At 50.2% G+C, this 26,269-nt stretch overlaps 1 protein-coding gene across 2 annotated transcripts in view; it reads right to left on the bottom strand.

Annotated features, from left to right (window-relative positions):
- Positions 1 to 24,826, bottom strand: part of AP3D1 (adaptor related protein complex 3 subunit delta 1) — a 240,225-nt gene extending 215,399 nt beyond the window's left edge. For both annotated transcript variants that reach the window (XM_075352591.1, XM_075352592.1), the window contains exon 1: positions 24,642 to 24,826. In XM_075352591.1, coding sequence (XP_075208706.1) covers positions 24,642 to 24,737 — 96 coding nt within the window. In that variant the 5' untranslated portion in view covers positions 24,738 to 24,826. The remainder of the gene's footprint in view (positions 1 to 24,641) is intronic.
- Between the last annotated feature and the right edge of the window lie 1,443 nt (positions 24,827 to 26,269).

Here is a 26,269-nt window from a genome sequence, read left to right as displayed (position 1 = left end):
TACCTGAGCATTATAGGTGTGGAATGATCATGAAATGTCTGTAGATAATAGGAGAATGAACGCATATGCCATATAACCAGGTGTATATTACGTTACCTGAGCATTATAGGTGTGGAATGATCATGAAATATCTGTAGATAATAGGAGAATGAACACATATGGCATATAACCAGGTGTATATTACGTTACCTGAGCATTATAGGTGTGGAATGATTATGAAATATCTGTAGATAATAGGAGAATGAACACATATGGCATATAACCAGGTGTATATTATGTTACCTGAGCATTATAGGTGTGGAATGATCATGAAATATCTGTAGATAATAGGAGAATGAACGCATATGCCATATAACCAGGTGTATATTACGTTACCTGAGCATTATAGGTGTGGAATGATCATGAAATATCTGTAGATAATAGGAGAATGAACGCATATGCCATATAACCAGGTGTATATTACGTTACCTGAGCATTATAGGTGTGGAATGATCATGAAATATCTGTAGATAATAGGAGAATGAACACATATGGCATATAACCAGGTGTATATTACGTTACCTGAGCATTATAGGTGTGGAATGATCATGAAATATCTGTAGATAATAGGAGAATGAACGCATATGCCATATAACCAGGTGTGTATTACGTTACCTGAGCATTATAGGTGTGGAATGATCATGAAATATCTGTAGATAATAGGAGAATGAACGCATATGGCTTATAACCAGGTGTATATTATGTTACCTGAGCATTATAGGTGTGGAATGATCATGAAATATCTGTAGATAATAGGAGAATGAACGCATGTGGCATATAACCATTTGTATATTACGTTACCTGAGCATTATAGGTGTGGAATGATCAGGAAATATCTGTAGATAATAGGAGAATGAACGCATATGGCATATAACCAGGTGTATATTACGTTACCTGAGCATTATAGGTTTTTTACCGCGGGTGCGGTAATCTTTCAGACCCTGTGGAATTTTCTTAAAAAAATTACGTTTTCCAGTGCGCACAGGGCCTAAGGCTGACAGTTTGCAGCTCTTGATCTTCCCAGTTGCGGGAGCAGGCTGCTGTTTTAACAACCGGCTCCATCGAACTGAGGGGAACCGGGCGAGTCCCAGCCCTGGCCACGGGATGCGACAAATGGCGAAAAGAGTCCAATTCTCTTGTTTTACACTGCTTAAATAAAAGTATACATGTTTGTTATCTAAAAACTGGTTCTTACCTGAGGCATCATACTGCCATGTCAGTTTTACCATGTAGTGAACATGGTTAATAAAACACCCAAAGTCAATTGTGAAATTGCACTTGTGTTTGCAATTTCATTGCACTTGGATTTTCTACCCCATTTTCCTGTATAGTATATGGTAAAATGAATCATTTCATTAAAAAAGTACAACTTATCCCACAAAAAAAGAAGCCTATAATGCTCAGGTAACGTAATATACACCTGGTTATATGCCATACGTGTTTATTCTCCTATTATCTACAGATATTTCATGATCATTCCACACCTATAATGCTCAGGTAACGTAATATACACCTGGTTATATGCCATACATGTTCATTCACCTATTATCTACAGATATTTCATGATCATTCCACACCTATAATGCTCAGGTAACGTAATATACACCTGGTTATATGCCATATGCGTTCATTCTCCTATTATCAACAGATATTTCATGATCATTGCACGCCTATAATGCTCAGGTAATGTAATATACACCTGGTTATATGCCACATGCGTTCATTCTTCTATTATCTACTGATATTTCATGATCATTCCACACCTATAATGCTCAGGTAACGTAATATACACCTGGTTATATGCCATATGCGTTTATTCTTCTGTAATCTACAGATATTTCCTGATCATTCCACACCTATAATGCTCAGGTAACGTAATATACACCTGGTTATATGCCATATGCGTTCATTCTCCTATTATCTACAGATATTTCATGATCATTCCACACCTATAATGCTCAGGTAACGTAATATACACCTGGTTATATGCCATATGCGTTCATTTTCCTATTATCTACAGATATTTCATGATCATTCCACATCTATAATGCTCAGGTAACGTAATATACACCTGGTTATATGCCATATGTGTTCATTCTCCTATTATCTACAGATATTTCATGATCATTCCACACCTATAATGCTCAGGTAACGTAATATACACCTGGTTATATGGCATATGCGTTCATTCTCCTATTATCTACAGATATTTCATGATCATTCCACACCTATAATGCTCAGGTAACATAATATACACCTGGTTATATGCCATATGCGTTCATTCTCCTGTAATCTACAGATATTTCATGATCATTCCACACCTATAATGCTCAGGTAACGTAATATACACCTGGTTATATGCCATATGCGTTCATTCTCCTATTATCTACAGATATTTCATGATCATTCCACACCTATAATGCTCAGGTAACGTAATATACACCTGGTTATATGCCATATGCGTTCATTTTCCTATTATCTACAGATATTTCATGATCATTCCACACCTATAACTCTCAGGTAACGTAATATACACCTGGTTATATGCCATATGTGTTCATTCTCCTATTATCTACAGATATTTCCTGATCATTCCACACCTATAATGCTCAGGTAACATAATATACACCTGGTTATATGCCATATGCGTTCATTCTCCTATTATCTACAGATATTTCATGATCATTCCACACCTATAATGCTCAGGTAACGTAATATACACCTGGTTATATGGCATATGCGTTCATTCTCCTATTATCTACAGATATTTCATGATCATTCCACACCTATAATGCTCAGGTAACGTAATATACACCTGGTTATATGGCATATGCGTTCATTCTCCTATTATCTACAGATATTTCATGATCATTCCACACCTATAATGCTCAGGTAACGTAATATACACCTGGTTATATGGCATATGCGTTCATTCTCCTATTATCTACAGATATTTCATGATCATTCCACACCTATAACGCTCAGGTAACGTAATATACACCTGGTTATATGCCATATGTGTTCATTCTCCTATTATCTACAGATATTTCATGATCATTCCACACCTATAATGCTCAGGTAACATAATATACACCTGGTTATATGCCATATGCGTTTATTCTTCTGTAATCTACAGATATTTCATGATCATTCCACACCTATAATGCTCAGGTAACGTAATATACACCTGGTTATATGCCATATGCGTTCATTCTCCTATTATCTACAGATATTTCATGATCATTCCACACCTATAACTCTCAGGTAACGTAATATACACCTGGTTATATGCCATATGTGTTCATTCTCCTATTATCTACAGATATTTCATGATCATTCCACACCTATAATGCTCAGGTAACGTAATATACACCTGGTTATATGCCATATGAGTTCATTCTCCTATTATCTACAGATATTTCATGATCATTCCACACCTATAACTCTCAGGTAACGTAATATACACCTGGTTATATGCCATATGTGTTCATTCTCCTATTATCTACAGATATTTCATGATCATTCCACACCTATAACTCTCAGGTAACGTAATATACACCTGGTTATATGCCATATGTGTTCATTCTCCTATTATCTACACATATTTCATGATCATTCCACACCTATAATGCTCAGGTAACGTAATATACACCTGGTTATATGCCATATGCGTTTATTCTTCTGTAATCTACAGATATTTCATGATCATTCCACACCTATAATGCTCAGGTAACGTAATATACACCTGGTTATATGCCATATGCGTTCATTCTCCTATTATCTACAGATATTTCATAATCATTCCACACCTATAATGCTCAGGTAACGTAATATACACCTGGTTATATGCCATATGCGTTTATTCTTCTGTAATCTACAGATATTTCATGATCATTCCACACCTATAATGCTCAGGTAACATAATATACACCTGGTTATATGCCATATGCGTTTATTCTTCTGTAATCTACAGATATTTCATGATCATTGCACACCTATAATGCTCAGGTAACGTAATATACACCTGGTTATATGCCATATGTGTTCATTCTCCTATTATCTACAGATATTTCATGATCATTCCACACCTATAACTCTCAGGTAACGTAATATACACCTGGTTATATGCCATATGTGTTCATTCTCCTATTATCTACAGATATTTCATGATCATTCCACACCTATAATGCTCAGGTAACATAATATACACCTGGTTATATGCCATATGCGTTCATTCTCCTATTATCTACAGATATTTCATGATCATTCCACACCTATAATGCTCAGGTAACATAATATACACCTGGTTATATGCCATATGTGTTCATTCTCCTATTATCTACAGATATTTCATGATCATTCCACACCTATAATGCTCAGGTAACGTAATATACACCTGGTTATATGCCATATGTGTTCATTCTCCTATTATCTACAGATATTTCATGATCATTCCACACCTATAATGCTCAGGTAACATAATATACACCTGGTTATATGCCATATGTGTTCATTCTCCTATTATCTACAGATATTTCATGATCATTCCACACCTATAATGCTCAGGTAACGTAATATACACCTGGTTATATGCCATATGCATTCATTCTCCTATTATCTACAGATATTTCATGATCATTCCACACCTATAATGCTCAGGTAACGTAATATACACCTGGTTATATGCCATATGTGTTCATTCTCCTATTATCTACAGATATTTCATGATCATTCCACACCTATAATGCTCAGGTAACATAATATACACCTGGTTATATGCCATATGTGTTCATTCTCCTATTATCTACAGATATTTCATGATCATTCCACACCTATAATGCTCAGGTAACATAATATCCACCTGGTTATATGCCATATGCGTTCATTCTCCTATTATCTACAGATATTTCATGATCATTCCACACCTATAATGCTCAGGTAACGTAATATACACCTGGTTATATGGCATATGCGTTCATTCTCCTATTATCTACAGATATTTCATGATCATTCCACACCTATAATGCTCAGGTAACATAATATACACCTGGTTATATGGCATATGCGTTCATTCTCTTATTATCTACAGATATTTCATGATCATTCCACACCTATAATGCTCAGGTAACGTAATATACACCTGGTTATATGCCATATGCGTTCATTCTCCTATTATCTACAGATATTTCATGATCATTCCACACCTATAATGCTCAGGTAACGTAATATACACCTGGTTATATGCCATATGCGTTCATTCTCCTATTATCTACAGATATTTCATGATCATTCCACACCTATAATGCTCAGGTAACGTAATATACACCTGGTTATATGGGATATGTGTTTATTCTATTATTATCTACAGATATTTCATGTTCATTCCATGTATAACTTGCCCAAGAAACCTTTTATACATCTACATAATATACACCTAATAAGTTATTATCTTCATTCTTTTTATTTATTCCTTTTCATCATTCTTTTTAGTATGTCCCGCATCGTGAGTGTGGTCTAGCCAGATATCCCGAAAAAGCAGAAGCCGCCCTCCAACAGGAGTCGGATCTGAGGGATACCTGGCGTCATGCTGAGGGGGCCTGTACAGAGCGAGGTCCTTTGGGTTTAGGTTGCTTGGAGTGGGAACGCCAAGAAGAGCCCCTTGAGGGACCGGATCCTCGATCTGAGCGTTGGGACGATCCTTGGGCTGATGGTTTTTGGAGGGCAGGCCAAAAGGACTGCCTGCGCCAAGGAGATTTTTTAAAATTGCTGAATACAGGCCACTTTTGAGGTAGAATGATACTTTTACCACCCGTCGTCTCAGATATGAGTTTGTTCAGGGATTCTCCAAACAGACGCAGGCCATGAAAGGGGAGTGTGGACAGGGATTTCTTGGAGGCACTTTCCGCATTCCATATTTTTAGCCAAAGGACTCTGCGGGCAAAGACAGCATTGGACGCCAATAGGGCTGACAAACTAGCTGCATCTAGGGAGCCGTGAAGAAAATAATTAATTACAGGCTAGAGAGAACAAATCAAGGATCTCAAAAGCCGCCGGGGGAATATTACAAGAGCGAAGCATCCTGCGTAGGTTCTTGATCCACACACCAATAGCTCTCGCGACCCATGTTAAGGCAAACAGGGGGCGAAGAGAGGAGCCTGAAGCCTGGAAATAGACTTGACCGCCGCATCAACTGCGTGGTCGGACAAGTCCTTGAGAGACGCGTTGTCTGAAACAGACATGACCGTGTGTTTAGCCAGTCTGTATACTGGCGGATCCATAACGGGGGGTACTGACCAGGGCTTAACCATTTCAGAGGGAAAGGGATAAGCGAATGAAGAGAAGGGTTTTTTATTAAACCTTCTATCAGGGTGATCCCACCGTTTAGATATAATTTGCCGAAAAACCAGATCCTGAGCAAAGGATTTAGGAGGCTTCTTGGGCCGCTTGATTGCCGACTGGGAAGTCGGGACAGGAGGCTGATCAGAGATCGACAGAGAGTGATTGACAGCCGAAATTAGTGTGTCTTCTATATGCCTAGACTCAGAAAGGACATCTGAATCAGAGTCAGAGTCAGAGTCTTGAGAATCGTGACTACTAAAGGTCACGGAACCTCGGTCAGACCGACTATCGTCCGAGTCGGATGAGGCGTAGAGGTCGCAATGGCGCCTTTTGAAAACAGCCTTTTTACGTTCTGGGGAAGAAGGACCAGACGAAGCAGGCGGGCTCCTCTGAGGGAGCTGAGCCGGGGGAAGGCTGCCTGAGGTTTGGGATATCTGAGTGACAAGGTCATCTAACCTTTTAGACATTAGAAGAGCCCATGCAGGCATTAAGTCATCAGACGGGGGTGCTGCCTGGCCGGTGGCCGGGGCAGAATCCAAAACCTGCGCGGCCTCCTGGTCCGGCAACTGGGTCTGTTGTAACACGGTAGAAGGGGCATCGCAGCCCGGCATAGTGGATAGCTTCGGCCATTAGAAACGAGCGTCCACAAGTGGTACAGGCATAGTGCAGGTCCGTAGAGGACGCCTGGGAAGGTTTATCACCCTTGCAGTTACGCATGTCAGCAACAGAGTCCTACAGCCCTATAGGGGTAGAGTTATATGAGTGAGGAGCCACTAGCAGTATTATAAAGTGACTGCTATGCACAGCCGGTATATACCGTAGCAAAATGGCATATACTGTCAAACAGTCGGCATATACCTGCAGGCAGAGCCAGTATATACCGCTAATAGCTGATATACACCGCTAGCCAGCAGGCACACACCGCTAGAGAGACAGCGATATACCGCTGAACAGAGCGGTATATAGTGCTGCAGAAGTGCAGAGCCAAGGAGGCGATCTCACCTGTGTCTGCTCCCCACGTGGAAAATGGCGTCCAGCGTTCCTGGCAGCATGGAGGAGAGAGATGGCCCCCGGAGGCTGATTGGTCTCAGGGCTGGGACTAAGTGTGACGGCCAATCGGAAAGGAGCTGCCCCTGAGTGAGGGAGCGGCTTCCAGAGCAGTGAGAGGGGGCGTTGCTAGAATGCAGGCCAAAGCCGGGGGCTAAATTAATGAGGCTCCCCGGGATCACGGCCTGCATCACCCCACCGGCGCCTTTCCAGGCGGCGGTTTGGATGCAGGGGACAGAGGACTCGTCGTCTCCCTACCTGCTCCTGGCTCCGTCTGAAGACGCGTCGGTGATGGATGCGGGGATCTCAGGGACGCATCTTCGGCTCAAGGCTGAAGCACATTCTCGGCTCTGCTCAGCCCTCTGGAGCTACCTTGGTGTGAGGTGCTTCCAGGGAGCCTGTAGGCGTACGCAGACCCGACCACTTGGGCGCGAAGGAAGACTGACAGCTTGTGCATGCCAGGTTTCCTCTGCCCGTACACGGGGGGAACGGGGGTGGCAAGGCACCCTGGGTTTGCCCCATATCAAAAATAGAATGAATAAGAAAACAAAACAAGCTGGCCTGAGGCACCTCTGGTGGAGCTCAGTCCAGACATATCACTCTCCCTGCTGACACTAGAAAAAACTGAGCTAGTTTCCTGCCTAGCTAGGGTATATGCTGTGGGAGGAGGAGCTAACACTTTTTCAGTCTAGTGTCACGCCTCCCCTGGAGACACCATAATACCCACTCTCACTGTCTGTGTCCCCCAATGAAAAGGCGAGAAAGGAAGTATAGAATATTCAAGTGGGTTGACAGTTCACTCAACATTTAGACAATAATGTGAAATACTGAGGGAATATACGCTGGTCAGATAACCCCAACATTAACCTCTTTGGAAGCCTGTTTTTCAGCATATGGCACTTGAAACTTCATATAATTGAAGGAAGGATGAATGGACAAACGTATTGAGATATTCTTGATATATATCGGCTACCATCTACCAGGATGATGAAGATGAAGCAAGAGTGGACATTTCACCAAGACAATAATCCAAAACACAGCCAAGAAAACTCTCAATTGATTTCAGAGAAACAAAGTTAGGCTATGTGCGCACTTACCGGATTTTGCCGCGGATTTGCTGCATGTTTCGCTTCAGAAAATGTTCATAACATCTCTGCAGTGAATCACCAGCAAATCCTATGGAGAAAAAAAATCCTGTGCGCACTGGGCGGAATTTGACAGCCGCATGTTTTGCTGCGGGAATCCCGCAGCAAAAACAAGTGCATGTCACTTCTTTTCCGCACATCGCTGCGGGATTTCACTCCATTGACTCCAATGTATCATGAAATCCCGCAGGGAATAACGCAGGCAGCAAATTCTGTGCGGTTCACTGCGTTTTCCTGCGTTATTCCCTGCGGTATTTCGCGGTTTACCTCCGGTAATGTGCATCGCTTGTCTGCGGTTTTGCAGGGAAGTGATGTCATTACAGGAAGAGGAAGCCGTGCAGAGTAAACACACACAGATCACAGGTACAGACACACACAGACATCACAGACACATAGAACACACAGACACAGACACATAGAACACACATAGAAAGAAAACGGAAATATAGAAAAAAAAGAACGTGGGCTCCGCTGCATATTTACCTTCCAGCTGAGGTAAGCACACAGCGGCGGCCCGGTATTCTCAGGCTGGGGAGGGAGAGGGGCAGGGTTAATGTCCCCCGCCTCACTCCCCCTCCGGCAGCCGAGAATATCAGCCGCAGCTGCCCCGGGACTGTCGCATGCATTATGCGGCAGCACCGGGAGTGTCCTCGGCTCTTCCTGCCGCCGTGGCGGCAGGGTAATACAAGGGGTTAATGGTGGGGGATCACCGCCATTAACCCCAGGCTTGATCATGGCAGCGTCTATGTGATAGCTGACATGATCAACCCGTAAGTAAAGTGAAAAAAACACAGACACCGAAAAATCCTTTATTTTAAATAAAACCAACAAGCCTCGTTAACCCTTTTATTAACCCCTCCCGCACCAAAGCTCTGGCGTAATCCACACAGCTCCGGCGTAATCCACAGGTCCTGCGCTGCTGACATCCAGCCGCGATGTGTCACAGACACAGTGCTGAATGAAAGCAGCAGACAGCAGAGGTAATTACCGGTCATTTCCCACGGCCGGTAATGTGAACTCACTGCCGACGGTGGGAAATGCAGCGATCTGTCCTCTATCTATCCCTCTGTCTGTCTATCTATCCCTCTATCTATTCTTCTGTCTATCTACTATCTCAGAATTAAATGACTTTTTTTTTTTTTTCAATGTGCTTTATTGCATTGAATGCAATAAAGCACATCCCAACCCGCACGCGGCAAAACCGCGGCAAGACCGCGAATAATACCGCGGTAAAACCGCAGCAAACCGCGGCAAACCGCATGCGGTAATCTTTGAGAGCATGTGGAATTTTCTCAAGAAAATTCCATTTCCCAGTGCGCACATAGCCTTAAGGTGCTGAATGGCCGAGCCAATTAGTCTGAATCCAATAGAACATTTATGACAGGAACTAAAGCTCAGGGTTCCTAACAGGAGCCCGCAGAACCTTCAGGATATGAAGAGTGCTTGTGTTGAAGAATCAGTGCTGTTGAGTTGGAGTCCATTTTGGTGGAGTCGGTATAAAATGGACCAACTCCTAAAATATATACTAAATTGGGGACAGCAGTGCAATGCAGAATGTGCTGAATATTTTTTCATAGGAATTTGGGAAAGTTATGAAATGTCCTATAAATGGCTGTTCTATTCCTGATCTAAGGCTACATTCACACACAGCAGTTTTTGCTGCATTTTTTGATAATACGTTTTTTAGCTGCAAAAGCAGATCAGCTTTTTAAAAAACCACATCACCTGAAAGATTTTTGAGCTCCTAGATAACGTTGTCAATAGTAAAAGCAGATTAGAAAACTGCCACACAAGCTGACTGCTCATTCTTTGTGAGGATCCTCACAAAACGCTGTGTCTGAATGTCCTATCTTTTCACCCTTTGCCTTTGCTGGGATGCCAGAGTCACTGCATTTCACCGAATTATTTTGCCATCAATGTTTGATATGTTTGTAACAAAAAAGAAATAGTTAGCAAGACACTGGCAGCAAAAGATAGTAAAGCCTAAGCCACACGGCAAAAAATCGGTGCGAGTGGAGTGCGATAAAACATCGCATTCCACTCGGACCAATTCTAGCCTGTGTGTCAGCGCACATGAGCGATTATTTTCTCAGCCCTATTCGGACCGAGAAAACAATCGCAGCATGCTACGACCGTAATGCAAGACTCTTTCTCTCGCACCCATTCAAGTGTATGGGGCGAGAGAAAAATCACACTGCACTCGCGGTACTCCGATGTACCCTGAGTGCAGAGCGAGAATGGCAATAGCCGGCTACGGAGGAGAGCAGGAGATAAATCCCTCCCTCCCTTCCACAGCACCCGCCTGCCCCTCCGCAGCGCCGGCTCATCCCCCACAGCTGAGGTCTGCTCGCACAGTCGGACATCAGTCGCAGGGATACTAGCATGACACTCGACTCTGCTGTACTGCCAGCGTGAGCCCAGTGTCATGCGAGGATCACACTAGTGCCCCGTGTGGCCCCGGCCTAAAGCTCATCACACCGGTCAGTTTCTCCAGGCCTTTGTGGAAAAAGTTCTGCAAGATTACGAACTCAAAAATAACAGGTTCTTGCCATTGTAACGGACAATGCTTCAAACATGATAAGTACAATTAAACTGATGAATGAGAGTAATGAACAACAGCTAGAAGAAAATTTAGGATTCAGTATGTGTGAGATGGAGCCACAGTGCTGCTCATGTAACTGAGGAACAGATATTACAACAGAAGAACAGCAAAATGATACTTTAGGATTAGATGATCTTGTTGAAGCTGCTTCAAAACACTTTCCTATTCATCACATGCGCTGTGTTGTGCACACGCTGCAGCAGGCAATAAGAGATAGTCTGCAAGAGGGACATGCTGGAAATCTGATCGGAAAAGCGAGGAAATTGGTTATTGCCAATTTATGGACATCTATGGTTTTATTTCTTTGCTTGTGTGGATTGGATGGGTTGTTACTGACATCTGTTGGGAAATTCATGTCAATAGCACAATTAGAAATATATTTACTTAGAAAATTGGTGATCTGCTCAATACTTGTTTCACCTGCTGTATGTATGATGGTAATAAAAGGTTCATTCAACACTAATAAAAGCTCCTCTCATTGGTACTAATATTTCCCTAAAAACACTCTGAACTACGGCCCCCCACCTACAGGCAGGTAAACACTTGGAGGTTAGAACCAGCCCCCCTCTTCCCATTGGCTGGAAGCACTGTAAATGGAGGTGTGCTGTGACACCAGGCACAGGTAAGGACAGAAGTGGCACCTGCTCTAACAGAATACAGCCATTTAGTTTCCGGTCTTAACATCACACAAGCCTCTTATCAAATATTCACATCACATGGGTGACCAGAACAAAAACTGATGAAGTGTTGAAGTCAACTGAAGAATTCTGGTTTTAGGCACTGATGGTGTTAATCACTTACTGTACCATCCAGTGCTTCCACAGATTCAGCTCATGGGGAGTGATGGCTGCGGACTCTCACAAGTCACAGGACCGCTGCAGCCCATGACTGGTAACAGCATTCATGTGACTTCTTGTAATACTACTGTATGTTCTGAGGATTTCGATTGCGTTAGGGCAATGACAACAGAGACGAGTTCTTGGTACAAGATGTTATATAATATGTCACCACGGTAGATACACAACGGGAATAAACACAGTAAAACAACACACAAAACGGAGCGAAGGGGATTCCCGGGGCCACGCACCGGACTCCCCCAGGGAGACCACCAGAGCGAACCCCTGTACAGGGACTGTCCGGCAATCAACCCCGGAAGGCCTAAATGTGCGGCAGCCGGTACACAAGGGGCAAGTGGTATAGTCCAGGAGTGTCCGTACGGGATGATTGTCCAGAGTGGTTACGAACCGGGCAGAGTGCTGATCAAAGACGGCAGACGGAGTCCGGGCACAGCTTGAAGAAAACCGGGTATGGTCCAGAGTCGGTCGGTAGAGTTTCAGGAGAATCCAAGGCAATCAGGAAGTAGAAACAGCAAAGCAGGAGCACACAGCAAGCAGTATACTCAGGCACTGGACTGGGCTGAGAGGCGGCCTTTTAAGCAGCTGGACAGGAAGTAGGGCAACAGAACCTTAAACTCCATGTTAACTGAGGGCAAGCTCATTCAAAAGAGAACTGGAAAACCTGGAAACCTGACACTTCTGAGCACATCCATAGCCGGGGTACACCTCCGGAGCATCCTGCACTGAATCAGCAAGGGCAATGGAAGGAAGCTTGTCGCATAGCAATTTAAACAATTAATGCCTTTAAAATAAATAAATATTTGTTTGACAGCCCTGGTAAAGGTTTTCTAGTTTTGCATAACAAGGTTAAAGGGAACCTGTCACCAGTTTTATGGCCTATAAGCTGCGGCCACCACCACTGGGCTCTTATATACAGTATTCTAACATGCTGTATATAAGAGCCCAGACCGCTGTGACTACATAAAAAAAAATTTATAATACTCACCTAGGAGGTCGCTCTGCGGTTGATGAGGGCCTAATAGGTGCCTCCGTTGTACGATGCCGGCGCCTCCTCTTTCGGTCATCGTCGTCCTCTTTCTGAAGCCTGTGTGTATGACGCGTCCTACGTCATACATACTCGCCGGTCCCGCGCAGGCGCACTACAATACTTTTATCTGCCCTGCTCAGGACCTGAATGCTGGTGAGTGTGGATGACGTAGGACACGTCATGCACCACGGCTAGAGAAGAAGAACAAAGATGGCCAAACGAGGCGGCACCAGCACCGGAGAACGGAGACGCCCATTAGGCCCACCGCGCGACCGCTAGGTAAGTATTATAAAAGTGTTTTTTATGTTATACCCCAGGCTGGAACTCTTATATACAGCATGTTAGAATCTATATATATAATTGCCTTATTCTGTCTGTCTGTCTGTCTGTCTGTCTGTCTATCTGTCTGTCTGTCTGTCATGCTCCAAAATTGTGTCCTTACGGTGACACAAAGCTGATTGGCCGCTGGGCTCGCCATGGCCCCGCCCCCCCACACGGATTGGCCGCTCGCCCAGGCTGCGCCCCCACACGGATTGGCCAGCCGCTCGCCCAGGCTCCGCCCCCCCCACAGATTGGCCTCTCGCCCCGGCACCCTGCAGGCATTGGCAATTCAGCCACGCCACGCCCCGCCCCCCTCACGCAATGCACGTTAGCTCTGGCCCCACCCCCTCCCTCCCCCCGCGCATTTCTCTAACTGACACGGCTGTCACGGAGGTGAGTACGGTACTCCCTATCCCCCCCCAACCCCCCCCCCCCCGGCCCCCGCTCCCAAAGGGGTGGTGTGGATACTCGCATGGTTACAAGCGCTGTCACGGAGGTGAGTACTGTACTCCCTCCCCCTCCCCCGGCCCCCGCTCCCACGGCAGTGGTGGGAGTGGTGTGGATACGTTGGTAACCATGCTCGCATGGTTACAAGCCCATCAAGGTCCTGCTGCGCCGGAAGGTCCACACGCACACACACAAACATACACACACATCAGATCACACTCACACTCACTCTCATACACACCTCACACACACCTCACATCGCATCCACATACTCACGACATCCTGGGATATCGCTTGCTTCTCGGCGGCGAAAATGTGCTGTTGTGATCTTCCAGGACCTGACGGAGGATCACATGGCCAGAAGCATGTGATATCCCCGGATGTTGTGAGTATGAGCGCGTAAGTGCGATATCGTCAGTGTCTGTGTGTGTGAGTGGATGCGATCGGGTGTGTGTGAGTGGATGCGATCGGGTGTGTGTGAGTGGATGCGATCGGGTGTGTGTGAGTGGATGCGATCGGGTGTGTGTGAGTGGATGCGATCGGGTGTGTGTGAGTGGATGCGATCGGGTGTGTGTGTGAGTGGATGCGATCGAGTGTGTGTGTGAGTGAATGCGATCGGGTGTGTGTGTGAGTGGATGCGATCGGGTGTGTGTGTGAGTGGATGCGATCGGGTGTGTGAGTGTCGGCAGAGGAGCAGGGCGTGCTGGAGAAGGCTGGGAGCAGAGAGGCTGATCATGGGGAAGAGGGAAATGCTGATGCTGAAGGAGGCTGGGATAGGAAGGCTGGGAAGAAGGAGGCTGGGAGGAGAGAGGCTGATCCTAGGGAAGGCTGGGGAGAGGAGGCTGATGCTGAGGGAGGCTGGAAGGAGAGAGGCTGATGCTGAGGGAGGCTGGGACGAGGGAGGCTGATGCTTAGGGAAGCTGATGCTGGAGGAGGCTGGAAGAACAGAGGCTGATGCTGGTGGAGGCTGATGCTTTGGGAGGCTGATGCTGGGGGAGACTGGGAGAGGAAGGCTGATGCTGAGGGAGGCTGGGAGGGGGAGGAAGGAGGCTGGGAAGAGAGAGGCTGATCCTTGGGAAGGCTGGGAAAGGGAGGCTGATGCTGAGGGAGGCTGGAAGGAGAGAGGCTGATGCGGGTACACACATACGGGTGTGTGTGTGAGTGGATGCGATCGAGTGTGTGTGTGAGTGAATGCGATCGGGTGTGTGTGTGAGTGGATGCGATCGGGTGTGTGTGTGAGTGGATGCGATCGGGTGTGTGTGTGAGTGGATGCGATCGGGTGTGTGAGTGTCGGCAGAGGAGCAGGGCGTGCTGGAGAAGGCTGGGAGCAGAGAGGCTGATCATGGGGAAGAGGGAAATGCTGATGCTGAAGGAGGCTGGGATAGGAAGGCTGGGAAGAAGGAGGCTGGGAGGAGAGAGGCTGATCCTAGGGAAGGCTGGGGAGAGGAGGCTGATGCTGAGGGAGGCTGGAAGGAGAGAGGCTGATGCTGAGGGAGGCTGGGACGAGGGAGGCTGATGCTTAGGGAAGCTGATGCTGGAGGAGGCTGGAAGAACAGAGGCTGATGCTGGTGGAGGCTGATGCTTTGGGAGGCTGATGCTGGGGGAGACTGGGAGAGGAAGGCTGATGCTGAGGGAGGCTGGGAGGGGGAGGAAGGAGGCTGGGAAGAGAGAGGCTGATCCTTGGGAAGGCTGGGAAAGGGAGGCTGATGCTGAGGGAGGCTGGAAGGAAAGAGCCTGATGCTAGAGACAGAGACGCTGATGCTGGGAGGAGAGAGGCTGATGCTGCGGGCAGAGAGGCTGATGATGCGGGTAGAGAGGCTGATGCTGGCGCAGCATGGCGGATGGAGCACGTTTGGTAATGCGCAGCATGGCGGATGGAGCACGTTTGGGAGTGCGCAGCATGGCGGATGGAGTACGTTTGGAAGTGCGCAGCATGGCGGATGGAGCACGTTTGGGAGTGCGCAGCATGGCGGATGGAGCACGTTTGGGAGTGCGCAGCATGGCGGATGCAGCACGATGGCGAGTGCGGAGTATGGCGGATGGAGCATGTTTGGGAGTGCGCAGCATGGCGGATGGACCACGTTTGGGAGTGCGCAGCATGGCGGATGGGGGCATGGAGCACGATGGGGAGTGTGGAGTATGGCGGATGGAGCACGTTTGGGAGTGCGCAGCATGGTGGATGGAGCACATTTGGGAGTGCGCAGCATGGCGGATGGAGCACGTTTAGGAGTGCGCAGCATAGGAGATGGAGCACGATGGGGAGTGCGCAGCGTGGCGGATGGAGCACGATGGGGAGTGCGCAGCATAGGGAATGGAGCACGATGGGGAGTGCGCAGCATGGCGGATGGAGCACGTTTGGGAGTGCGCAGCATGGCGGATGGAGCACGTTTGGGAGTGCGCAGGATGGGAGATGTAGCACGATGGGGGGTGCGCAGCATAGGGGATGGAGCACGATGGAGAGTGCACACCTCCCCCCAACACACACACGCGCGCGCGCGCGCACTGCACAACACACCACACACACACACTAGAAACCACAAACAACTGCCCTACACAGACACCCACACACAGACAACGCTGCACACACAAATATACGCACATACCGCACATATATATAACAAAAATCATACATGAACTACACAATACGTAAATTCTAGAATACCCGATGCGTAGAATCGGGCCACCTTCTAGTACTTTATATAAGAGCCTGGTGGTGATGGCCGCAGCTTATAGGCCATAAAACTGGTGACAGGTTCCCTTTAAAGGGGTTGGCCACTTACTGTATTGCAGCTTTCCTCACACACTGACCAGCACTTCTGTGCATACAATTCTTGCTGGTGGAGGATCATGTGACCAGACTTGTCCATCAGTCTCCTCCAATAGACAAGCAGCTTTCCTATAAGGGTATGTGCCCCCAATCGGGACTCAATGCATCCTGGATGCCGCGGGTTCTGACCTGCGGGTCCGCGAGTCACCTCACAGGAGACCGCAGCTGCTCATACTCACAATCAGGGTTCAGTGCGCTGCGGTCTCTCGTTTGTGTTCTCCCTACGGAGGACACATGAGAATCCGCAGCAAACAATTTACATGCTGCGGTCTGGGAAGACGCACCACAGGTCAGTGTTTACTGCAGGAAGAAAAAAAAAAAGCACAGTGGACACAGGATTTCTAGAAATCCCATCTACTGTGCCTGGACTGTACAATGCAGCGGTTTGGACGCAGCTGAAGCATGATGTGTCCAAAACCCTGCAAACACTGATCGTGGGCACACACCCTTAGAGGTGTATGAAAGGGAACCCGTCACCTGTAAAAATGCTGTTACCCTGCAGATATGGGGTTAATCTGCCAGCACAGGAGGAAATGAATGGATGCACAGTGGTACTTTATCAGCTCCATGCCATAGATAAAAAGGTGGTGTATAACAGGCTGCTCTTATAATGTGAGCAAGTCTATGTGAGCTGAACGCGAAAATATGTGCCGTCCTAATGTTCTACCTACAAGCAGCCCACCTGATCTACGGCACCTAGGACACTAGCCACAAGCAGCCCACCTGATCTACAGCACCTAGGACACTAGCCAGAAGCAGCCCACCTGATCTACGGCACCTAGGACAGTAGCCACAAGCAGCCCACCTGATCTACGGCACCTAGGACACTAGCCACAAGCAGCCCACCTGATCTACAGCACCTAGGACACTAGCCAGAAGCAGCCCACCTGATCTACGGCACCTAGGACACTAGCCACAAGCAGCCCACCTGATCTACGGCACCTAGGACACTAGCCACAAGCAGCCCACCTGATCTACAGCACCTAGGACACTAGCCAGAAGCAGCCCACCTGATCTACGGCACCTAGGACACTAGCCACAAGCAGCCCACCTGATCTATATCACCTAGGACACTAGCCACAAGCAGCCCACCTGATCTATATCACCTAGGACACTAGCCAGAAGCAGCCCACCTGATCTACAGCACCTAGGACACTAGCCACAAGCAGCCCACCTGATCTATATCACCTAGGACACTAGCCACAAGCAGCCCACCTGATCTACGGCACCTAGGACAGTAGCCACAAGCAGCCCACCTGATCTACGGCACCTAGGACAGTAGCCACAAGCAGCCCACCTGATCTATGGCACCTAGGATAGTAGCCACAAGCAGCCCACCTGATCTACGGCACCTAGGACACTAGCCACAAGCAGCCCACCTGATCTATATCACCTAGGACACTAGCCACAAGCAGCCCACCTGATCTACGACACCTAGGACACTAGCCACAAGCAGCCCACCTGATCTACGGCACCTAGGACAGTAGCCACAAGCAGCCCACCTGATCTATGGCACCTAGGACAGTAGCCACAAGCAGCCCACCTGATCTATATCACCTAGGACACTAGCCACAAGCAGCCCACCTGATCTATATCACCTAGGACACTAGCCACAAGCAGCCCACCTGATCTATATCACCTAGGACACTAGCCACAAGCAGCCCACCTGATCTATATCACCTAGGACACTAGCCACAAGCAGCCCACCTGATCTATATCACCTAGGACACTAGCCACAAGCAGCCCACCTGATCTATATCACCTAGGACACTAGCCACAAGCAGCCCACCTGATCTACGGCACCTAGGACAGTAGCCACAAGCAGCCCACCTGATCTACGGCACCTAGGACAGTAGCCACAAGCAGCCCACCTGATCTATATCACCTAGGACACTAGCCACAAGCAGCCCACCTGATCTACGGCACCTAGGACAGTAGCCACAAGCAGCCCACCTGATCTACGGCACCTAGGACACTAGCCACAAGCAGCCCACCTGATCTACAGCACCTAGGACACTAGCCAGAAGCAGCCCACCTGATCTACGGCACCTAGGACACTAGCCACAAGCAGCCCACCTGATCTACGGCACCTAGGACACTAGCCACAAGCAGCCCACCTGATCTACAGCACCTAGGACACTAGCCAGAAGCAGCCCACCTGATCTACGGCACCTAGGACACTAGCCACAAGCAGCCCACCTGATCTATATCACCTAGGACACTAGCCACAAGCAGCCCACCTGATCTATATCACCTAGGACACTAGCCAGAAGCAGCCCACCTGATCTACAGCACCTAGGACACTAGCCACAAGCAGCCCACCTGATCTATATCACCTAGGACACTAGCCACAAGCAGCCCACCTGATCTACGGCACCTAGGACAGTAGCCACAAGCAGCCCACCTGATCTACGGCACCTAGGACAGTAGCCACAAGCAGCCCACCTGATCTACGGCACCTAGGACACTAGCCACAAGCAGCCCACCTGATCTATATCACCTAGGACACTAGCCACAAGCAGCCCACCTGATCTATATCACCTAGGACACTAGCCACAAGCAGCCCACCTGATCTATATCACCTAGGACACTAGCCACAAGCAGCCCACCTGATCTATATCACCTAGGACACTAGCCACAAGCAGCCCACCTGATCTATATCACCTAGGACACTAGCCACAAGCAGCCCACCTGATCTACGGCACCTAGGACAGTAGCCACAAGCAGCCCACCTGATCTACGGCACCTAGGACAGTAGCCACAAGCAGCCCACCTGATCTATATCACCTAGGACACTAGCCACAAGCAGCCCACCTGATCTACGGCACCTAGGACAGTAGCCACAAGCAGCCCACCTGATCTATATCACCTAGGACACTAGCCACAAGCAGCCCACCTGATCTATATCACCTAGGACACTAGCCACAAGCAGCCCACCTGATCTACGACACCTAGGACAGTAGCCACAAGCAGCCCACCTGATCTACGGCACCTAGGGCAGTAGCCACAAGCAGCCCACCTGATCTATGGCACCTAGGACAGTAGCCACAAGCAGCCCACCTGATCTATATCACCTAGGACACTAGCCACAAGCAGCTCACCTGATCTATATCACCTAGGACGCTAGCCACAAGCAGCCCACCTGATCTATATCACCTAGGACGCTAGCCACAAGCAGCCCACCTGATCTATATCACCTAGGACACTAGCCACAAGCAGCCCACCTGATCTATATCACCTAGGACACTAGCCACAAGCAGCCCACCTGATCTACGGCACCTAGGACAGTAGCCACAAGCAGCCCACCTGATCTACGGCACCTAGGACAGTAGCCACAAGCAGCCCACCTGATCTACGGCACCTAGGACAGTAGCCACAAGCAGCCCACCTGATCTACGGCACCTATGACGCTAGCCACAAGCAGCCCACCTGATCTATATCACCTAGGACACTAGCCACAAGCAGCCCACCTGATCTATATCACCTAGGACACTAGCCACAAGCAGCTCACCTGATCTATATCACCTAGGACACTAGCCACAAGCAGCCCACCTGATCTATATCACCTAGGACACTAGCCACAAGCAGCCCACCTGATCTATATCACCTAGGACACTAGCCACAAGCAGCCCACCTGATCTATATCACCTAGGACACTAGCCACAAGCAGCCCACCTGATCTATATCACCTAGGACACTAGCCACAAGCAGCCCACCTGATCTACATCACCTAGGACACTAGCCACAAGCAGCCCACCTGATCTACGGCACCTAGGACAGTAGCCACAAGCAGCCCACCTGATCTATATCACCTAGGACACTAGCCACAAGCACCCCACCTGATCTATATCACCTAGGACACTAGCCACAAGAAGCCCACCTGATCTATATCACCTAGGACACTAGCCACAAGCAGCCCACCTGATCTATATCACCTAGGACACAAGCCACAAGCAGCCCACCTGATCTATATCACCTAGGACACTAGCCACAAGCAGCCCACCTGATCTATATCACCTAGGACACAAGCCACAAGCAGCCCACCTGATCTACGACACCTAGGACAGTAGCCACAAGCAGCCCACCTGATCTACGGCACCTAGGACAGTAGCCACAAGCAGCCCACCTGATCTACGGCACCTAGGACAGTAGCCACAAGCAGCCCACCTGATCTACGGCACCTAGGACGCTAGCCACAAGCAGCCCACCTGATCTACGGCACCTAGGACAGTAGCCACAAGCAGCCCACCTGATCTACGGCACCTATGACGCTAGCCACAAGCAGCCCACCTGATCTATATCACCTAGGACACTAGCCACAAGCAGCCCACCTGATCTATATCACCTAGGACACTAGCCACAAGCAGCCCACCTGATCTATATCACCTAGGACACTAGCCACAAGAAGCCCACCTGATCTATATCACCTAGGACACTAGCCACAAGAAGCCCACCTGATCTATATCACCTAGGACACTAGCCACAAGAAGCCCACCTGATCTATATCACCTAGGACACTAGCCACAAGCAGCCCACCTGATCTACATCACCTAGGACACTAGCCACAAGCAGCCCACCTGATCTATATCACCTAGGACACTAGCCACAAGCAGCCCACCTGATCTATATCACCTAGGACACTAGCCACAAGCAGCCCACCTGATCTATATCACCTAGGACACTAGCCACAAGCAGCCCACCTGATCTATATCACCTAGGACACTAGCCACAAGCAGCCCACCTGATCTACATCACCTAGGACACTAGCCACAAGCAGCCCACCTGATCTACGGCACCTAGGACAGTAGCCACAAGCAGCCCACCTGATCTATATCACCTAGGACACTAGCCACAAGCACCCCACCTGATCTATATCACCTAGGACACTAGCCACAAGAAGCCCACCTGATCTATATCACCTAGGACACTAGCCACAAGCAGCCCACCTGATCTATATCACCTAGGACACAAGCCACAAGCAGCCCACCTGATCTATATCACCTAGGACACTAGCCACAAGCAGCCCACCTGATCTATATCACCTAGGACACAAGCCACAAGCAGCCCACCTGATCTACGACACCTAGGACAGTAGCCACAAGCAGCCCACCTGATCTACGGCACCTAGGACAGTAGCCACAAGCAGCCCACCTGATCTACGGCACCTAGGACAGTAGCCACAAGCAGCCCACCTGATCTACGGCACCTAGGACGCTAGCCACAAGCAGCCCACATGATCTACGGCACCTAGGACAGTAGCCACAAGCAGCCCACCTGATCTACGGCACCTATGACGCTAGCCACAAGCAGCCCACCTGATCTATATCACCTAGGACACTAGCCACAAGCAGCCCACCTGATCTATATCACCTAGGACACTAGCCACAAGAAGCCCACCTGATCTATATCACCTAGGACACTAGCCACAAGAAGCCCACCTGATCTATATCACCTAGGACACTAGCCACAAGAAGCCCACCTGATCTATATCACCTAGGACACTAGCCACAAGCAGCCCACCTGATCTACATCACCTAGGACACTAGCCACAAGCAGCCCACCTGATCTATATCACCTAGGACACTAGCCACAAGCAGCCCACCTGATCTATATCACCTAGGACACTAGCCACAAGCAGCCCACCTGATCTATATCACCTAGGACACTAGCCACAAGCAGCCCACCTGATCTATATCACCTAGGACACAAGCCACAAGCAGCCCACCTGATCTATATCACCTAGGACACTAGCCACAAGCAGCCCACCTGATCTACGACACCTAGGACAGTAGCCACAAGCAGCCCACCTGATCTACGGCACCTACGACAGTAGCCACAAGCAGCCCACCTGATCTACGGCACCTAGGACAGTAGCCACAAGCAGCCCACCTGATCTACGGCACCTAGGACGCTAGCCACAAGCAGCCCACCTGATCTATATCACCTAGGACGCTAGCCACAAGCAGCCCACCTGATCTATATCACCTAGGACGCTAGCCACAAGCAGCCCACCTGATCTACAGCACCTAGGACGCTATATTTTCGATTTTCTTGTCGCAGTACCGCATTCACGGTGTAATGAAGCAAACACACCCAACACACTTTGGCGTCACAACAGAGCTGCCGAGTAGCCACATCTATTGGTAAGAGGTCCAGGGCATAGCGCGGTCCGGCTGCGGACAGTCCGGCACCTGCCTGCAGGGCATAGCGCGGGCCGGCTGCGGACAGTCCGGCACCTGCCTGCAGGGCATAGCGCGGGCCGGCTGCGGACAGTCCGGCACCTGCCTGCAGGGCATAGCGCGGGCCGGCTGCGGACAGTCCGGCACCTGCCTGCAGGGCATAGCGCGGGCCGGCTGCGGACAGTCCGGCACCTGCCTGCAGGGCATAGCGCGGGCCGGCTGCGGACAGTCCGGCACCTGCCTGCAGGGCATAGCGCGGGCCGGCTGCGGACAGTCCGGCACCTGCCTGCAGGGCATAGCGCGGGCCGGCTGCGGACAGTCCGGCACCTGCCTGCAGGGCATAGCGCGGGCCGGCTGCGGACAGTCCGGCACCTGCCTGCAGGGCATAGCGCGGGCCGGCTGCGGACAGTCCGGCACCTGCCTGCAGGGCATAGCGCGGGCCGGCTGCGGACAGTCCGGCACCTGCCTGCAGGGCATAGCGCGGGCCGGCTGCGGACAGTCCGGCACCTGCCTACAGGGCATAGCGCGGGCCGGCTGCGGACAGTCCGGCACCTGCCTACAGGGCATAGCGCGGGCCGGCTGCGGACAGTCCGGCACCTGCCTACAGGGCATAGCGCGGGCCGGCTGCGGACAGTCCGGCACCTGCCTACAGGGCATAGCGCGGGCCGGCTGCGGACAGTCCGGCACCTGCCTACAGGGCATAGCGCGGGCCGGCTGCGGACAGTCCGGCACCTGCCTACAGGGCATAGCGCGGGCCGGCTGCGGACAGTCCGGCACCTGCCTACAGGGCATAGCGCGGGCCGGCTGCGGACAGTCCGGCACCTGCCTACAGGGCATAGCGCGGGCCGGCTGCGGACAGTCCGGCACCTGCCTACAGGGCATAGCGCGGGCCGGCTGCGGACAGTCCGGCACCTGCCTACAGGGCATAGCGCGGGCCGGCTGCGGACAGTCCGGCACCTGCCTACAGGGCATAGCGCGGGCCGGCTGCGGACAGTCCGGCACCTGCCTACAGGGCATAGTACGGGCCGGCTGCGGACAGTCCGGCATCTGCCTACAGAGCATAGTACGGGCCGGCTGCGGACAGTCTGGTATCTGCCTACAGAGCATAGTACGGGCCGGCTGCGGACAGTCTGGCATCTGCATACAGAGCATAGTACGGGCCGGCTGCGGACAGTCTGGCATCTGCATACAGAGCATAGTACGGGCCGGCTGCGGACAGTCTGGCATCTGCCTACAGAGCATAGTACGGGCCGGCTGCGGACAGTCTGGCATCTGCATACAGAGCATAGTACGGGCCGGCTGCGGACAGTCTGGTATCTGCCTACAGAGCATAGTACGGGCCGGCTGCGGACAGTCTGGTATCTGCCTACAGAGCATAGTACGGGCCGGCTGCGGACAGTCTGGCATCTGCATACAGAGCATAGTACGGGCCGGCTGCGGACAGTCTGGCATCTGCCTACAGAGCATAGTACGGGCCGGCTGCGGCCAGTCTGGCATCTGCCTACAGGACACGATAGCTGGGAGAAGCCGGTCCACCATGGTGGGGCTGTGTTCACATCCACCACAGATCCCAGAACAGCCCTATTTAGAGGGGTAGCGGGTCAGCAGCAGGATGGCACCACACAGTATGATGCCAGCATGTGATGGAGACCCTCCTACAATGGTGCCACATCATCCCTCACACCGGCCGTGCACCCACATGCCAGGCAGCTGCTGCAGCCCATCTGTACTCACAGGCAGGCATCCTGCACCTGCCCAGGTGTGGAGCTGCCCACCCACCGCTCGCACGCCCCATCCCCGAGTGGCCTCACCTCATCCTCTTTGTGATTGCGGATTCCCCTGACCAGATCCTGCAGGTTCTTGTCAAACATGCGGTCAATACTGCCCTTCACCATACGGAGCGCCATGTCCGTGCAAAAGATCGAGCCCCACCGGACCCCGCTGTCACCGGACACAGAAACACAAAATGGCCGCGACTCAGCTGACTCGACTCCCCGCCCAATAGAACCACGTGACAGAAAAACCCAGGGGGGAAGCTGAGGCAGCCGGCTCTAATCCCGCCCTTGCCCTGGTGTTCCCGGAGAGTGACGTCTGTGAGTGTACGTCCGCCATAGGGTGGCGCTGCTGAGCGGTAGTGAGTGCTCCATCCGCTGTAATAGTGCTGCCCACTAGTGGTGAAGAAGGACAGTGCAGACTGGGGTCGTACTGATCGCTATAGATGAGGGAGGAGAGTGCAGAGGGGTAGTGCTGATGGCTATGGGTGAGAGAGAAGAGTGCAGAGGGGTAGTGCTGATGGCTATAGGTGAGGGAGGAGAGTGCAGAGGGGGAGTGCTGATGGCTATAGGTGAGGGAGGAGAGTGCAGAGGGGGAGTGCTGATGGCTATAGGTGAGGGAGGAGAGTGCAGAGGGGGAGTGCTGATGGCTATAGGTGAGAGAGAAGAGTGCAGAGGGGCAGTGCTGATGGCTATGGGTGAGAGAGAAGAGTGCAGAGGGGCAGTGCTGATGGCTATGGGTGAGGGAGAAGAGTGCAGAGGGGCAGTGCTGATGGCTATGGGTGAGAGAGAAGAGTGCAGAGGGGTAGTGCTGATGGCTATAGGTGAGGGAGAAGAGTGCAGAGGGGTAGTGCTGATGGCTATAGGTGAGGGAGAAGAGTGCAGAGGGGCAGTGCTGATGGCTATGGGTGAGGGAGGAGAGTGAAGAGGGGCAGTGCTGATGGCTATGGGTGAGGGAGGAGAGTGCAGAGGGGCAGTGCTGATGGCTATAGGTGAGGGAGAAGAGTGCAGAGGGGCAGTGCTGATGGCTATAAGTGAGGGAGGAGAGTGCAGAGGGGCACTGCTGATGGCTATGGGTGAGGGAGGAGAGTGCAGAGGGATAGTGCTGATGTCTATAGGTGAGGGAGAAGAGTGCAGAGGGGCAGTGCTGATGGCTATAGGTGAGGGAGGAGAGTGCAGAGGGGCAGTGCTGATGGCTATAGGTGAGGGAGGAGAGTGCAGAGGGGCAGTGCTTATGGCTATAGGTGAGGGAGGAGAGTGCAGAGGGGTAGTGCTGATAAATATAGGTGAGGGAGGAGAGTGCAGAGGGGCAGTGCTGATGGCTATGGGTGAGGGAGGAGAGTGCAGAGGGATAGTGCTGATAAATATAGGTGAGGGAGGAGAGTGCAGAGGGGCAGTGCTGATGGCTATAGGTGAGGGAAGAGAGTGCAGAGGGGCAGTGCTGGTGGCTATAGGTGAGGGAAGAGAGTACAGAGGGGCAGTGCTGATGTCTATAGGTGAGGGAGGAGAGTGCAGAGGGGCATTGCTGATGGCTATGGGTGAGGGAGGAGAGTGCAGAGGGGTAGTGCTGATGTCTATAGGTGAGGGAGAAGAGTGCAGAGGGGCAGTGCTGATGGCTATAAGTGAGGGAGAAGAGTGCAGAGGGGCAGTGCTGATGGCTATAGGTG

The sequence above is a fragment of the Anomaloglossus baeobatrachus genome, chromosome 1 (assembly GCF_048569485.1).
Source record: "Anomaloglossus baeobatrachus isolate aAnoBae1 chromosome 1, aAnoBae1.hap1, whole genome shotgun sequence".
Lineage (NCBI taxonomy): Eukaryota > Metazoa > Chordata > Amphibia > Anura > Aromobatidae > Anomaloglossus > Anomaloglossus baeobatrachus.
The sequence above is the reverse complement of the archived record's forward strand: the minus strand, read 5'-3'. Positions and strand labels throughout refer to the sequence as shown.